The sequence below is a fragment of the Manis pentadactyla genome, chromosome 6, assembly GCF_030020395.1.
Source record: "Manis pentadactyla isolate mManPen7 chromosome 6, mManPen7.hap1, whole genome shotgun sequence".
Lineage (NCBI taxonomy): Eukaryota > Metazoa > Chordata > Mammalia > Pholidota > Manidae > Manis > Manis pentadactyla.
Window position 1 is genome coordinate 54,223,866 of NC_080024.1, and position 18,478 is coordinate 54,242,343.

General features: G+C 37.1%; 1 protein-coding gene across 7 annotated transcripts in view; it reads left to right on the top strand.

Annotated features, from left to right (window-relative positions):
• PDE1A (phosphodiesterase 1A) overlaps positions 1-18,478 on the top strand; it is a 346,655-nt gene that overhangs the window by 265,670 nt on the left and 62,507 nt on the right. For all 7 annotated transcript variants that reach the window (XM_036879374.2, XM_036879377.2, XM_036879378.2 and 4 more), the window contains one exon: positions 14,128-14,310. In XM_036879374.2, the coding sequence (XP_036735269.2) occupies positions 14,128-14,310 (183 nt within the window). The remainder of the gene's footprint in view (positions 1-14,127; positions 14,311-18,478) is intronic.

Genomic DNA, 18,478 nt, shown 5'->3' on the forward strand with positions numbered 1-18,478 from the left:
AATGCCTCTGAAATGGAGTTTCAGCAAAAAAAGAGAAAAAGCTACTAACCAGATTATGGTAGCATGAAGAAATAAGGTGGAATGGATCCAGAAGAAATTAGACTATTCTCAAGAATTTGCTAAAGTAGGAAAAAGCAGAGATAGTATAATCTACTAATGGGGACATGCACTCATGTGTTTTATATTCATACTTTTTTTTAGGATGGAAGTCTTCCATTTTAAACTTGGAGATGAAAAGTAAAAAAAGAAAAAACAAGATTAAAGAGAAGTAATATTTATAGAAAGATGAGGTTGAGCAGTTATCTTAGAGAGGTTACCTAGGAAAAGAGATAAATAACCAAGTACACAGGGAAAATATAGATGAAGGTGGAGCTAACTAGTGCACAGCCAAGGGTCTTCAAATAAGCACAATATGAGTAGCATTATAAAATCAAAGGTTGATTAGCATTAATAGTAAACTCACTTGCTCAGCATGGGTACCAGTGCTACAATAATTATGACCACAGTATGGACCTCGGGCTGTAAAACTCTGGGATCCGTGTGACGTGGAGAGCAGCGCCTTTGTGGTCCATCACTTGTATGCCGTGATAGTGCTGACTTGTGAGTACTCCTCGGACACTTAGAGCCAGAGCAGGCAAGAAGGCAATAAGAAAAAAGCTAGACTAATGTTCATCTTTCATGAATAGTTCAGTTGTGACAGGAAACCCAACAAACCACCTCAGAGAAACTCTCACTGCCGACACATTGATGGCTTGTGCTGACTATAAGCACAGGTGATTCAGGGCAAGAATAATGTCAAGGGACCAACTTCTCTGTTTTGCTTGCTCTGTGATTAACCTTTTCCGATCTTACAAGTCATAGCAAGATGGTGGTGAGACAGGGACCATGGGCTTAGAGTAGGGTGAGGGCCTCTGGGAAAAAAAAAGCAAGATAATCCTTGGTGGGATTTGCTTTGGCCTGCTGGGGGGCACAGCTTGTTTTTCTGACTTCACCCAGGTGCTGCTTTTCTTCCTCCAGCCCTAACCAAATGATTTGCAACTTGGGCAATGTAGCAAGCAAGGCCAAAATAATGTAATAAAAACAGAAAGGATTCCATCTTGAAAATAGGATTGCATCTTAAAAGCCAATTAGTTAAAAAGTAAGTTTCTTAACAAACAGACAATAACTCAGCCCACCTTGGGAGCAAAGCAGTCAGTCTTAAGTGATATGCTCCCAGACCAGAAGCTGCTATCCTGGGAGGAAATGAGAGCAGTAAAATTCTTGTAAATAACCAGGAAGACCAATAAGAAACTTAATGTCTCTTCAAAGATAAACATTTTGGGACCACTTAGCAGGTGTACATCCCTAGCCCCTTGTCTCTCAATTGTGTATGAAACCCCTAGACAATACACCACCCCAGGGCTCTCTTGTCCCCTCCTGGTGTGAGCCAGGAGCTCTGTCCTCTTGCTTTATCTCTAAATAAAAATCTCTACCTTGCTCTTCTACCTTGAGTGTTTGCAAAGTTCATTCTTCAACTTTGTGAACAAGAACCCCAGCATCAGTGGCAGTGTTTCCAAGCATTATGGCAGTATTTCTATGCCTTATACCCTCATACCTTCAAATGCAGCAGGAATGAGAAAGGGTTTCTTTTCCAGAGGCTCCAACAAACATAACCTTTATGTTTTGTCAGTTCTAATTAGGTAGTATGCTTATCTCTCAAACAATCATGTCCAAGAGAATTGGCTCTACAAGTTCAGTGGTCGTTGATTTCATAAGGCAGACAGGAGGTCCATTTTATTTAAATCACATGCCTAAGAACCGAGTCTGGAGGAGAGCGCTTTCCTAAACAACAGGTACAACTGTGGCCCCTCTAGAGTGAAAACAAAAATGCCTATGTTGGCACCACATGCTGGGTACCTGGATCAGGCTCTGTGTGGAATGCTGAACAGCTCCTGTCCTGACTTTGCTCCTACCAACGGTAAGTAAGCCTCTGGACAAAGACTCTTGTTTTTTCTCTAATCATTGGTTTTCTTACATAGAAGATGAAGTCTTCAGTCTCTTTTGGTTCTGGAATTCTGTGGTTTTACTCCTGGCCCCAAAGTTCCTTTTAAAGACCTGTTCATGCCTAAACTTCTGTGGGTGCCAGGAGAGTGCAGTAGGGAGCTGTTTATAACGTGCTTATACATGGGGGAACATTTATAGATATGGGCTCTTGTATTGTTTAGATTGCTTCCATGTGGAGAAGGAAATCAATCTGGGGGTATGTGCTGGGACATTAATGGAGCTCAGTGATCGTTAAAAAGCAAATTATGATCTTTATGAATTTCACTTTTATGGTGTGAGTTGTGGGGAGGTGTGGCTGTTTATGGAGTGCTGTATTTGTAAGCTGTTCTCACCCTGTAGATGGAGTGTGAAAAAGTGGTAATATGTTTTGATTGATGCACATTATTTCTGTCCATCTGTGGTATGTTACTTATAAATGTTCAAAAACAGCCTTACTGGTGAAAAAAAAAAAGCCCAGATCTTTTCAAAGGTGGCTGACCAAATTCAAAAAAGTTCCATGAATTATATACGATCTCACTGGTTATGATACTGTGGGTTAATAAAATATACATGAAAATTTCCTGCATTTTAAAAAGCTGTAACTTTAAATATTATTATTTTCTAATAATGCTACAAATAACAGTACAGTTTGACAACTAACTATACCCAAGGCAACTTGATATGTAATTTACATTTATGATTGCATATAATTCTCAAAATATCCTATGAATTAAATACTTATATTACTTCCACTTATAAAGTTAAGAAATTAGAGGCATAAAGAAACTAATTGACTTGCTTGGGATCGCATAATAAGTGTCAGAGACAAGTTTAAACTTAAATCCAACATCCATTCTTCTCTTCTTCCTTGCCAATAGAACCCATTTTTCTGCCCACTTATTCACCTCTTCTGCAAAACCAAATGATCCTGAAAAACCAAAAGACCAAGTCCAGCCTCAGACTCATGATGGGTGAATCTTAATTAATTCAAGCCAGTAATTAGCCCCCAATTCTCTAACCAGTAGGTTTAGACATGGACATGTGATGTAATTCCGGCCAATGAAATATAAAGCACAGAATGATAGGGGTGTCCATGGAAGGTTTCCTCCCCATAGAAAAGGAATCTCATGTCTCTGGGTATTGTGTCTGGGTGTGATGCTTGAAACGGATACAACTGCCTTGTTGTAAGCCTAACACTGACTATAATGCTAAAGTTGGCAGTACAGAGAGGTGAAGGAAACCTGTGTTCTTGGTAATATTGCTGACCTGATGATTTTAAAAAGCCCTTACTGGAGTCAATCTTTAGCTTTCCTGTTAAGGAAAATAATAACTGTCCCTATTACTTAAGCCACTTTAGATTAGGTTTGACCTTATTTGCTTTTGAGAGCATCCTAGCAGTCACATAGGCCTTATCCCAAGCCTGTGTTCTCAATCTCTACTCCTTCCAGGGAGTTACCTTATCCTAATAATAATTCCTAACACTAATGTTTGATTTCTAAGTTAGCTACTTAGAATTCATACTCTATTTTCTCAGAAAACTTATTACTATAAGGTAATAGATTGATTATATTTCCAGGGTAGCTCATAAAACATATTGATTCCATGGATCAAACAGCTTAGGTAGTTCTTGGCAAGTAACCAGTACTTGAAAATCAGATACTTAAATTTTTTCTCATTCAATAAGAGGGTATTTTCTATTTTAATGTATTGTATCAGCTAGCCTACCTCTGAAATTTTTTCTCTGTTCTTCCTCACTTTTCTCTCATCTGTATCAATCCAGTCTGAGTCACCATTGTCTTTGAGATTATTTGTCTAGACACATATCAGCCAGTTCTCCATTGGGTTCTGGCTGGTTCTTGCTGAACTTCCAGGTTTCCCCCAGAAATGGCATTTGTGGTGGGGTGGGGCATCCAGCTGTCCTCTGGCCCAGGATCCTGGAATTTACTTGGGGGTGTGCTGTCCCCCTCCTCGTGGTCTGTCTTAGTTATTTAGGAAGTTCAGGCACAATTCAGTGTCCTTCTCAAGATCCCTTCTGTCTTCCTTTGCATAACACATCTTTGCATAGTCCAAGTAATGGAAACCCTGCTCTATCTAAGACATCATGTGTTCTTCCATTATCTTTGCCTGGGCATCTCTTCCTTCTATGGGACCTAGATTTTGAAACTTAAGTCCAGGAACAAGAGTTTCCCCCTTCAGGTTATTGTGTGTCATATATAACTTGAGTCAATGAATGAAATCATGGCTACCTATGTGGACAAAGGATCACAGGGTAACAGGAAATATTTTAAAATATATATTTTGGGATATTGTATTTTCACATATGAAGCAGGACCTGACTGAAAATGTTAGCATATACAGTATATGCATAGAAACAAAGAAAAAATGACTTTATTCCTCACCTAACCACTGCAAATATCTGAATATCTTAACAACCTCTAAGATGACTCTGCCTTTTTATACATTTCTACATTTATTCAACAGATATTTATATAAAGGACACTCTGTGTACATTGATAATTGCTTTGCTATTGTGTTTGGCTACTATTAACTGTGCCTTGTCAGCATCCCTACTATTTTGGCCTCAGGGGTTTAGAAAGAAATATATTACTTGTCTTCCCTTATACTCCTGACCTCCAAATATACCAAAGCATTTTTAGTATCCATTCTTCATCTCTGCTCAGTTGAGAATTGACTTTTCTATTTTGCAGTCAAGTAACATATAGGTCATTCTTATTTGTAATATTGATGTGAAAGATTCATTAAGATGCTTTTACAGAGATTCTTCTGCCAGCCCTTTCCCATAGAATTCACTAACATTCTCCATCTCTGACAGTGAGGTAATGGGCCTGTGGAAATAAGCAGTGCCGCTAAGTTCTCGATAAAGAAGAGAATTAAATCTTATTTTTTTGGCAGAGATCTTCTATTAATTGGCAAGCCTTGAATGGATGATAGCAGTTCTCAAACATCAGCATTCATCAGAATCATCTGGAAACTTGTTTAAACAGAGGCCGGGCTCCAGCCCCTGAGTTTCTAATTTAATAGGTCAGGAGTAGAGGCCTTGATGTTGCATTTCTAACAAGTCCTCAGGTGCTGCTGGTCCAGGGACAACCTTGAGAACTACTGGACTAGAGGGTGATAAAATAAGGCTACAAAAAAGAGAGATGTAGAGAGAATGTTAGAATTTAATGGTTAGAATTTTAAGGTCAGAATTTTAAGGTCTTTCAAAACAGTGTGGCCCAAATATTGCCCCAAGTGGTATACAAGACAACTGGGTGCTGAGTGACCTCCTCCAACAAGGAAATTTTAACCATGGAATAAGGGCAATATGTAAGAGGCGCTGAATTGGAGGTTGGCAGTGCCTCACAGCAGCAAGTCTTAGACACAGAGGATGCAAACCTGTCCTTTGGTTTGTGGTGTGGACACCTCTTCCAGATCTGGGAAACTGTTGGTTCTTAGGCTTCATCTCTGGGCTGCAGCCCCACTCTTTTCTCCAATCTGGCACTCTTAGTCGTCCTTGGAAAGACACAGTTAGATGGAGTATGTCTATTAGAGGAGGCAACATATCTATTCCCTGAAAAGTGGGACAGGAAGAAAGTCAATACTAGGTAGATATAGCTGCACTGTGGTAAAATGTACAAAGCGTAAAACTTACCATTCTAACCATTTTCAAGTGGAAATAAGTACATTTACAGTGTTGTGCTACCATCACCACTCTCCATTTCCAGAACTTTTTCACCATCCCCAAGAGAAACTGTACTGCTTAAACACTAACCCCTCCTCGTCCCCTCCCCTCAGCCCATGGTGACCTCTATTCTATTTTCTGTCTTTATAAGTTTGCCTATTCTCCTAGGTAAAATTTTTAAGTGGGTAACAAGTATTTTGGAGATTCCTCCCACTGCCTCTTCACAATTCATAGAATCCTTAGGTTGTTCTTTGGCTTCCCAAAGACACTTTGACCAACTTCTCCCCAAAGTGTTTCAAACACTTTCATCCCTATGGCATGACACCGTTCTTTTTTTACATGTCAGTAATAGGATATCTGCAGCTGTATAAGTAACTGGGAGTTTCTCAAGGGCTTGCTTTGTGACAGACACTGTTCTAAATGCTTTCTGTGCATTTATCCATTTCATAATGACAACTGCTCCCTAGTGGTTGTATTATTACCATCTCTATTTTATTGACAAAGAAACTGAGGTTCAGATAGATGAAGTGTGTCTCCCAAGACCACACAAAGAATAGGTGATGAAGCCAGGAGTCTGTCTCCAGAGACAGTTCTACCCACACGGGGTGCTTATTAATAATAATTTAAAAAATAGGTAGTAAGTAGAATGTGAAGCTTTGTGCCTAATGGAATGTTTTCAAAGATATTTTTCAGCCAAGAGGACTTCCTGGTAGGAAGCCAGGAATCACCACTGAGACCTAGGGCAGTTTTTCACTTTGTTCACTGCCTGCATTTTCATCTCCCAACTGACTCCAAAAATACAGTCTTGATCTCAACTGTCCAGGCAGATTGACTCCTTCTGAGAGCCCTCCCCCAACATTCTCCTGCCCCTTTCTGACTGTCCAGGGGGACAAGCCCTCTCTTGCCTGTGCCTCTGCTTCCTCGGGTGGGTACAGAGGAGGCATAAAGACCTCCTAGGTCTTCACTTGGAGGAAGCCACATCTAACTTTAACACTCTCCTTAGTTGACCTTGTTTTAGTCAAGATTTGCCTCCTGAGAACTGAGCTAAGGTCAGCATAACTGACTTGTCCGCCCAAGTGTTCAGTTTCACAGTCACTCAGATATAATGGTTGTTTTCTCACAGTTAAAAGAAAAAACGAACAGATTAATAAGACCAAAGAAAACATTGAACAAAACTATCAGGTGACCAGAGAAAGGAAAGCAAACTGCCAAAAATAATTATTGAAATTAATTTGTGAGCCTGCCATTTTAACTCCTTTTGGGAACAAGACAAAGAATAAATAATAAATAGTTACATGTGTTTGGGTGGTGGCCTGGAAGAATTAATTCAAATATATTTCACAGTCAGGAAGTAGGTTACTGACAAGTCAATATGGCATTTCAAATGTATTACCTTTTTGTATCCTGACATTTAATTTATTGTACTTCAAAGTACCCTGAAGTTCTACCATCCAGATGTATTTCTCTATGAGAAAATGATTCAACATACGAGTCTTGGAAAATAGATTTAAGCTTCCTTCAATCGAAAATTCTCTGGTGGTCCACACTCCTTTTAACTTTTTTTAAGATCAATTATTTTTAATCTTGAATTTCAGGGTAGAGATGGGGTGGAGAATAATGACTATTTATATTATTATTGCCCAAATGTGAAGGTAGTCTGGGAACTTAGTAAGAAAAATATGCATTTGAGGTGAAGGATAGTTCAACAGTTAAAAATTCAGACTCTGAAATCAGACTTGAGCTCAAAGTGGTATAGCCAATCCTGGTTGTATGACTTTGAGCCACTTAAGGTGTCTGTGTTCAATTTATTAATCAGTAAAATAAGGGTACTGAATGGTATCTTCCTCATGTTGGCATTGTAAGGATTAAATGAGGTAATGCTTGACTCCTGGTCTGATTCATAGTAAGTAAACAATAAAGTTAGCTGGCATTATCATCTGTATCCATCCTCAGATAGTTCTGAAGTCCAAGTGAAACTTCAGTATTATCCTTATGGTTTTTTGGGGGACGGGACTGAGGGTGCAGATAGCTCAGAGCACAGACATGTGTTAATCAATGAAATAACACTAGTGGACTTGCCTATGAAGGAACTACTAAACCCCAAAAATACCAATACTACAAAAAGATCAACCTCTCAATTCCCCCAGCCAGCCCAAAGGGCTCACTTGGAAGATGTATGCCACATCTGAGTTCAGTACCACCCTTAGTCCAGGGCCAGTGGAAGTGCTTACCTGGGCAATGCCCCCCACATTAGGAAGCTCAACAATGGCCCTCTTTTGGTGTGCCTCTCCCCATGGGGGTGATAAGACTCCAAGGCCGAGAATAACCTTGAGCCTGTCCCTTTTTCCCATATTCTGGACACTCGGACCCCAGAATTCTCTGCCCAAAGGTTCCCATGTCTGTTTCCTACGTCTTGACGGGCATGCTCCTTAGGTTTCTCCTCCCGTGGGGCCCCAAGACACTGCTGGTGCGTCCCCCTCGCCCTCCTAAAGAGTGGCCACAAAGCAGCTGTTTTCAAGGCTGAGCAGGTTGATGGGGACTGTACGAGGAGGCCCCACTGTCTGCCTGCTCTGCAGTGAGGACATTGAGCAGCATGTTAGGTAGGTGCAGAGGGACAGCCGCACACAGCTGCCCAGCCTTATCTCACAGGAGCTGAGAATACTCAATTCAGACTCAACTTGTTAGGCTTTTGTGAAACTTATTAAAAGTCAGGAGGATAAAATACACGTAACAATTTGTTCACTTGGTATATAACTTTAAAATATTTAATTATATGGTATTTGGGGAAAATGTGCTCCTGCCCTGGTCCCAGAATATGTTAGAGGCAGACTTGAATGAGTTAGTTGCTTGTTGAAATGTGTCCTTCATAATAGTAAGGCAGGAAAATAAAATTTCAAACTTGAGAAGGCAGTTACTAATTGCATCCAGAACTTGAATTTTAATACAAAATAGGTGTTAATATGGGCACTGTTTGTCTGGAAATAACTGTGTGGGTTCATGGGTGTAACCACTTTCAAGAGTCCACTGTGGACAGAAATATTTTCACTGATATAATCCTAAGAGTCAAAATCCCATGACCTCTCCTTCCGTGGCCGCCTCCTTTATTCCCTTCCCCTGCAAATTTTCTAGTTCAAAATATAAATCCTTTGGGAGTTGTGTCATCTGATTTCAAGAGAAAATTTAAAATATAAATAGCTCCTAGGGATCAGTTGAGCACTGATTGGATCCAGGGTCAGTTTTCACAGCTTGCCTGCCTCCCATCAGCACACAGCTCACAGTTAGGGACACCTTATTTTCTTGAGTCCATTGGGACTGAAACAAACAAACACAAAATTGCATCAAACACCAGTGGAAGCTTTTTCAGAGGTCAACAGTGATAACACTTTAGACATTATCATTTGTTTTCTATAGATTGCATTTTAAGAATGCCTAAGGAAATGCCACTATGACTATTCTTTTCATGTTTTAAGGCTCTTCGACAAAAAGTCTTCATTTTTTAAGAAGACTCATCATGTAAACAATTATACTCACTCTGCCATCTAACACTAGGATGAAGAGCAACTGAACTGTTGGATGGTTTAAAAGCAAAATTAATTATAGTATTTGAGATTCCTTATGAACACATTTGCACAAATTTATTTCAAAAATAAAACGAGGGGAAAATGTAGTCATATGTTTTACATGTGACATCATCTTATGTAAGTACTCAGATAAATGTATGGAAAGTGGTTTATGATAATTCTCTAATAAAAGCCCAGAATTACTGTCCCATATTGTACTATAGTATATAGAGTATACTATATATAGTTCCTGCCCTACCTAACATGATCAAATGGACCTGAAGAACAAACTGTGGTGCTCAGAGGAAGACAGAGTAGGTGAGGCAGGTGCCAGGGAAAAGCAAAGGGAATCAGGAGGAGAGAGATGAGAGGAGTGGTAGAAATATGCACCATTAAGTTTGTTAGGTTATTTAAAAACTTTGTTTATATTTAGGTTTTATCTATTGGTCTTTCAACTTTCTTCTCTCTAAACTGGAACAATTATCTTAATGAATCTACTACAATTTATTTATGTCTTTATTAGGAATTCCTTACCATACTCTACATTATATATGGATGCAAAAGAGTTAGTATTCTAAGAGAAATACTGACTTTATTTACTAAAAGCATATAAACAGTGCATACAATTTTTAATTTTTTTTCTTTCCTCTGCCATTAATTCAAAATAGTATAAAAAATGTTAATGTCTTTTCCACACCAAGTATACACTTTTCCCTGTAATTTGCTTCAAAAATTGTAAAGGGTTTTTTCATGGGCAGCTCAACCTAAAGGCAGTGAAGGAGATGACTGGCAACAGTGAGTTTGTCCAGGATACAACCAAATCATACAGGCCCTTAAAGACAAAAACTTCCACCATCTCCATCCTCACTCCAGTCCCCAAAGGTGAGCTTATAATAGTTTCATGCACATATTTTTGGATATTTTCTAGTCATTCAATAGATATATGTTGATCTTCTCTGTGGCATGCATGGTAGATGCTAGTGATACAATCATACACAAAAACAGACCAAGTTTCTGCTCTCAAGGTCTTTATAGTCCAGTGGATGAAACATAAAATAATAAACAAACCAGTAAATTATGGCATGACTTCAAGTAGTGGTAAGTGCTAAGAAGTCTGTTGCAGGGTAAAAAGTATAAAGGTGTTTACTGTTTGAGTAGGACAGTCAGGAAAGCCCTCTCTACCTCAATGCAGTGAGGAAATGATACCTACAAATATCTTGAGTAAGAGGTTCTAAACAAAGGGAAAAGCAAGTGCAAAGGCCCTGAAGCAGAAGCAAGCTTGGCAGGTTTGAGCTCAGCAAGGAAGCCAGTGGTGCTGGAGAAAAATGAGTAAGAGGGAATTGGTTAAGAGGTGAGGGTGGAAACAAAGCTTGTGGTGAGCTATGTAGAGCTTTGTGAATGAGGAATTGACATGGTCTAACTAATACTTCAGCAGGGGCATTCTGGCTGCAGAACATACTTGCATGAATTTATTTCAAAAATAAAATGAGTGGAAAATGTAGATATCAAAAATATGACAAGGGAAAAAAGAGATTGGAGGGGGTCAGTACAAGAGCTGGGAAACCAGTTAGGATGCTACTGCAGTCAGCCAGGACAGAGATGATGGTGTCTTGGCCTTTCTCATTCATTGCTGATGGTGTGATGTAAAATGATACAGCCACTTTGGGAGACAGTTTGGAAGTTTCTTAAGAAACTACACATACCCTTACTGTGCAAACCAACCATTATTCTCCTTTGTATTTATCCAAATGAGTTTAAAAACTCTGCACAAAAATGTTTATAACAGCCATATTCATAATTACCAAAACTTGTAAGCAACAAAGATGTTCTTCAATAGTAGAATGTATAAACAAACTATAGTTTATCCATACCATAGAATATTGTTCATCAACAAAAATAAATGAACTATTAAGCCATGAAAGAACAGTATGGTGTTTAGATCCATAATAGCTAAAATGACATTTTAGTCCAGTGCAAATAGGATTTTTGTATTTTAAGACCAGAAGTAGGATTGAGATGCTCTACTAAATGAATATTAATATAATAGATTTGTAACTTTATTTTCTATCTGATTTAGGTAGTTAACATATAGTGTTGAAGAATGATGGAAATATTCTTTCTTAGCCATTACCTACACACACACACACACACACACACACACACACACACACAACCTTACCATCTACATATATCTATATATCTATCTATATTATTTATATATATAGTATATAGATTATCTATATATATAATCTATACATATATAGAGAGAAAAAGATTGAGATTGATTTCAAGGAATTGGGTCATGTGATTGCAGGGACTGGCAAGGTACAAATCTTCAGAGCAAGATGACACTGGATTTCCAGCCAGTAAATGTTGCAGCCTTGAGAATAAAGGCAGTCTAGAGGCAGAACTCCATCCTCTTTAGGGGACCTCTGCTTTATCTCTTCATTGATTAGATGAGACCCACTCACCTTATGGAGGGTAATCTGCTTTACTCGGTCTACTGATTTAAATGGTAATCACGTCTAAAATATGCCTTCACAGCCAACATCTAGACTGGTTTTTGACCAAACAGTTGGGCACCATCACCTACCCATGTTGGCATATAAAATTAACCATTACAGAGGTCTTTGTTGCTTTTTCAAGATTTCCTTTTTTTTAGTTATGCAGTAGCATACTCCATGCTTTTCTCTTTACACAGTCTTCCTTTATTCCTATATCAACTAATTCATATCACTCTTTCTCCCTACGATTGTATATTCTTTCCTTCTTAATAAATGAATAAATCATTCATTGTGACTAAGGATCACCAGACTGCCAAGTACCACATTCCTATATGAATCTCATTTCCATCTGCTGATTTTGTCATGTTTGATGATCTGTCTTGGATAATTAATGAATTTAGGACATATAGCCTTAAAGTCATCAACATAAGATATGCAAAAAAGCAATTGGCAACCACTGTTATATGTCTGCCATTCTACTTAGAGTAGCTGATAAACAAGACAGCAATAGAATTCTTGGACCATGGTGGCATCACAGGATTACACCACAATGATTCCCATTCCATCTGTCCTGCTCTGGGGTTTTGTTTGATCACCACATAAGAAAACATAGAAATGGCACAATCAATAATAATACAAATGGCATTAGCCCTGAAAATTTCAAACCATGTTGTGTGGTATCTTGCTGCAATTGGCTGAGGAATCTCACTTAAAATGGAAAAAAGGAGAAAAAAAGTTTTTGCTTTGTATTACAATGTCAATATAAAGGTAAATCAAAATCATCCAAATGTAAGAACCAAAAGAAAGTTAAAAATAATATACAGTAAGTGTTAATCAATATTGACTTTCAACTATGTAAGTCATTTTTATCTTCATATGTATACATCTAGTTTTGTGATTCCAACTCTTAAGTTATATTTTTAAGTATATTTATATATAATATAAATAAGTTATATTTTCTTAAGTGTATTTTTTCATAATGTTTTTCATAATGTATTTCATAAATGCATTCACACTTATTTAATACTATGAAAAATAAATATTTGCAAGTGATTGTCCTCTGATTGTTTATAGAAAAGAGCAGCACGGAGGGGAAGCATATAATCTTTTGAGCCTCTCTCTGGTAGAGTGGATGCTTTTGGTGGGCTTCCTGCTTTTTTGCCCTTTCCTTGGTCCCTGCCCTCTTGAGAGGATGTGTGACTTGGTCTGGAGGCCTAAGCACATGCTGTCGTCTCTGGCTACCTTCCATCAGCTCATGATCTGTAGGTCTGACTCTGTGCAGAGATTTACCAAAGTGAGTGGAATCTAAAGGTCAAAGCTAACGTGTACCAGAAATAGCTCTGAGTTATTAAATTGATACACAAAGAAATAACCAAATCACAAAACCAGCAGAGCTGGCCTGTGCTCTTCCCAGAGGCAAAGCCTGGTTGCTCCATAAAGCATTTTGTATTTTGCGGGGAGCCTTTCATACTATGTGGCCAGTTCAGACCTTTAGGAAGTTGTGGGTCACTGGAACTGACCAGCTTTAATGGCAGCTCTTTTTGCTCATCCGCCCAGTCCATGACATCTGTCTGGAGCTTAGGCAGGAGGGCAGCAGGGCAGTGTTTTCTGTTCCAGTTCACCTCATCCCTCACCCACTTGATTTCCTTGGCCAGAATTTCTACAGCATTCAGTTCTCCACCCTCAAAACAGCATTTGGTCTTAACTAGAGGTGTTTCTCTTCCACTTATGCCTAAAATGAACTTTCAAAATAATCCACTTGTTTTCATCTTTTTCACTTTTTTTACAGGTGATGTTATCAGAATTCATCTTTTAGAGTACTTACATTATAATTTTAAAATTTAGAAATACTAATAAAATGAAATAGCTCATGTAAATGACTTATGTAAACTCCAAGATTTTATTCTAGTAGCCTGTACTATTTGTACTATATATACACAAGATTAAATATAAGACAACTTTTATAGCTTCAACCCCCTTTAGTGTTTCTATTTCAGTTGCTTCCTTTAATAACAGATATCTGTTTATGAATTTTCTGCCCTATCTTATCTTAATTTTATTCATTACTAACATAGTATATTACTAATATTAACAAATGATACCTCCAGGCTGCTATTGTTGTACTTAAATGTTTGGAAAGATGCAAATGCTCAAGTCCACTGGTCCTTGCTTTCAGAATATAATCAACTTGAGAAATTCAAAGCCCTCCCCAATCATTTTTCTTTTATTTCCATAATTCATATTAAGGAATGGTCGGAGAAGGATTTGCTGTATTTTAAATACTATAGCAATACTTCTTTTGTTGTTATTCATTTTTCTTCACTTTTTCCTAAAGTTCAATTGGTATTACTTTTTGTAGAAGATTGCTGGATACTGAAGATGAGCTCGGCGACATCCAGTCGGATTCAGTCCCGTTGGAAGTCCGGGACTGGTTGGCTTCTACCTTTACACGGAAAATGGGGATGATGAAAAAGAAATCTGAGGAAAAACCAAAATTTCGGAGCATTGTGCATGCTGTTCAAGCTGGAATGTTTGTGGAAAGGTAAGTGAAGTTGTCAGTATCTCCAGGTAAAATTTGAAAGGCAAGAAATATACTTATTATATCAAAGTTATGCAAGTCTTACTGAGGAAAACTACAGTGATAAGTGTACCCGAATGAACATATTTATGACTATGATGAACTAACCTATAACAAAAATGTCATGTGTTAGATTTATTATTTTTGTTTCTTTAAAATTGATATAGAAACTCAAGCAACAACTTCTGAATGATCATTCCCCTCAAATGAAACGTTGTGAATAAATGTTTAAAAACAATTATACCACATTCATATGTTACACAACTGATTTTACTTGAATAAAATGTAACACCTCATAAACTGAATTCTATACTGTATACCAAAATCAAGCAGGTCTTTCTCTGCATTACAGAGACAAGACTATCCTCTTCTCATCATGGGAGGAAAGCTGTCCTGTGTTCACTTTCAAAGAGTTTTTAACATCTGTCTCTGAAGCAAGGAATACTCGATGGCCCCAGAAGCACCATAGTTTCTAATGTGAAATACATGTTAATGTGACCCAACTTTATGTTCATTTAGCCATTAAGGACACAGCTTTTTTATCTGTCTAGGAAACAAGTTTTTTGAGGATTAAAACTAAAAATAAAATAATAAAATTAAAAATAAACATGTCACACCTGGCAATTCTGAAAACTATTAGAAATCTCTTATATTAAAAAGCAATTACATTATAGCTTAATATATGCAATATAAATATTATTTTAACTTTTAACATTAACATTTGAAACTAATAAAATTGAGAAGAAGAGAATATTTTTGTCAGTGTACTTAAATTTATAGGATTACATTTTTCATCTTCTGAACATCTCAAGTCATTACCTCTAATGAACATATAAACTTTAATTGTCCTCTGCTAAAGGAAAAATGACAAACACACTTGGGTTTCTGTAACTCTGGGGGAGAAAATCCTAGGGCTAAATACCTTTGAAACCAAAATCAGTCAAAGAGAGAAATAAAGTGGGAGAAACCCGTTTATTGCTTACAAGTAGTCACGCACTTCTGCTCACATGTCTCTCACAACCTGACTGCAGAAAAAGGAACCCCACCCAACCTCTCAGGTCCAGATATGCTCTAGCTCCTCCTTATAATCACCTATTGATATGGAGATGGACTACTTCTCTCCACCCCTTGGAAACACCTATTGATACGGAGATGCACAAAGGCCAGGTCTGGAAATGTTGCAATTTTACCCAGTTTCTAAAAGTGTAAATGAAAATGCATTGCAAAAAGTATTCCATAAGATGTAAAGATATATTATAACCACAGCAAGTAAAGCTTGTAGTCTCTTGGCTTGTACCTGTATTATCCAAAATAACAGCCACTTGATGATTATCCAGATTATTCTGAGTATTTTTTAACCATATCTAATTCACTTTAATAAAGAATGTCATAATAACAGTTTGATTAGAGTGGTGAAATGACACCTTCCCCCCCCCCTTCTTAGTGCAGAAACTGTTCTCAACTGTGCCAGGTGGTACTAAAAATCTGAAACTGGAGAGGCAGGGATGGAGCAAAAGAATTTCTATAACCATATTCCTATTTTTTAAAACAACTTAGGCAAGTGTGTGAGTTTTTGATTTTCCATAACAACAAATTGAAAATATCAAAATAGTAGTTCAGAAAGTCAGTGAGAGAATCACAGATAAAAGGGAGTATGTGCGATTTACTGAAGGAAGTATACTTTGTCTTTTATTTAAGGAACTATTGCAGAACTTGGCAAACTGAAAAGAAATGCTAACAAAATTTCCATTTCCATTCAATGAAAGATTACAAAGAATTCTGTAAATATAGTGACATGCTAAATTTTCTTCTTTTTCATATGCCACATAAAACATTTTATCTATAGCCTATAGAAATGTCAAAATGTACTTAAGGCAACTAAATTAATAAGCAGTCTTGAAGAAATCAATATGCTACAGACACATGGAAATGAAATTTTTTATTTTTTATTTTTTATCTCCATTAGTAAGTGCATAAAAATGGTGGGTGCCTTTCCCTTGAATTTTCAAAAGTTATCTTCAATCGTGAAAGTTAGAAAGGCTTCCTGAGTCTTTTCTCAAGTATCCCTTCCAAAGATTCAGCACTTCAGCAAGTCCTGGCAACCCACTTACCCAGATGTATCCTGAATCACTTTCTCAGCTCTGCTCTTGCAACTCCAAACTACACCTCTGCAATATGCCATCCAAACATGGCAATATCTGTGTAATCGGGCTCCCCTTCCTCATTTGCCCTCTCCAAACAACTCATCATACAGTGATGAGTTAAGTTATAGGTTAGTTCCTGTTAAACTTAAAACATCTGATGGATTTCCATTTCACTTGGTATTAAAGGCAACTTCTGTACCATGGCTTTGCAGGATTAGGCCCCCTTTTACCTTCTAGACTCATCTGTTGCTACATTTATCCTTGACTGAATATCTATACCAGTCTGATTTTAATGCCATGAATATCCCTAAACTCTTTCTCTCCTTGGGGCAATTAATCCTGCTATTCCCTCAATCAGAAATGATTTTCCCAACTCTTCCCCCTGACTGGCCCTTTTCTATCTTTCCAGAGACCCTTCCTGATCATTCTGTATATATAGTTCACCACTTTCTCTACCCCACCCAGTGGTTTGCATCATAGCACTTAGTGCTGTTGGTAATAATATATTATTTATTATGTATTGTACCTTTTTACCACTGATTAAGCCCCATGATAGCAGCAACTATTTTTTTTTGCTCTCCACTACATAGTCTTTTGCTTAGCACAATGTCAAGCATAAGACAGTTTTTTTTTAAGTTTCTGAATTATGTTTTGTAACTATAGTAAAAATAATCCACCATATATCCATTCGGACTCTAACCACCTGTATGAGCCCTGGAAATTCATTATTTTTTTTTCAGCAACTTGTAATATAACAACTTTTACTGAAGTGGGAGGCACTTCATTCTGATTCTAGTCATCCTAATTTTCCATCCTAATTTTCTATTTCTGTTTTTCCATCCTAATTTCTGTTTCTGATTATAGGATTAGAAAATGACAATAGGAAAGTTTCTCTATCACTTTAGAAGATAATCCTCCTGTTTGTCTTTTTTTACATCCCATATAATGAAAATGTACACTGATACTCATTTCTCAACCTACTGCAAATCTAAGAAACTCAATAGCACTAGAGTTCCTGCTGCACCCAGGGATCCCTGAAAAATGTGAGAATTGCAGGCTGTGGTACTGGCTGCAGAGTAACAGAATAGTAACATTAATATAATAATAATGGCTTTTTTGTATTGAGTACTTATATTATGCTAGGCATTTTATCATTCACTCTTCACAAGAAGCTTATAATTATCCATGTCTTATGGGTGAGTGACATTAAATAGCTTTCCAAATGCCACACAGCTAGTGAGTGGCTAACCTGTGATTGAAAGCCCATGTTCTCCTGCTACATCTACCTTCCTATGCTATGAATTCACAGTGATTCAAAGTTACTTAATTTTAAAATGTCTTACTCCTGATTGATTTTTATATTGATTTTTTTCTCTTTGTCCATTATGTTTCCATTTCCCCTGTTTCTCCATTCTTTAGTAATAATGACTAGAAAAACAGATAGAAGAGACTTTGTTTCCTCAGGAAAAAACTAAATACTAAAAATCATTATTGACAGTAATTATTCGCTAGTGCAATTAGAAGTTGTCTGTGTTCTGCAAGATTAGAATAATTAAGCAAAGCAAACATAAAATGGAAACATGGCAATAAAGCAGAAAGGTCTCCATGATAAATATGGAGATATTTTATCAAGAAAGCCTAGGCCAGAGATATATATAAACATAATATTTAATTCTGAGCCTCCAAGAAGTCAAGATTAAAAAAGAAAACGTGAATTACTTGACATTTATTATCTTAAAAAATGACAACTTTTACATAGAACTGAGTAATATGACTTATGAGTTTTTAATATAAGCTACATTGAATCAGAAACTTTAGTATCTTCTATAGTGGTTTTTACACAGAATGTTTTACAAATGACTATTTCTTATATTGACCCCCAAAATAAATTAATGATTAAATTTGTATTATATCAAATAATTATCATAGTAGATCATTAATTTATGCTTTTTTCCAGGCATTTTGGAGAAAGAAGTTATAGCAGTATA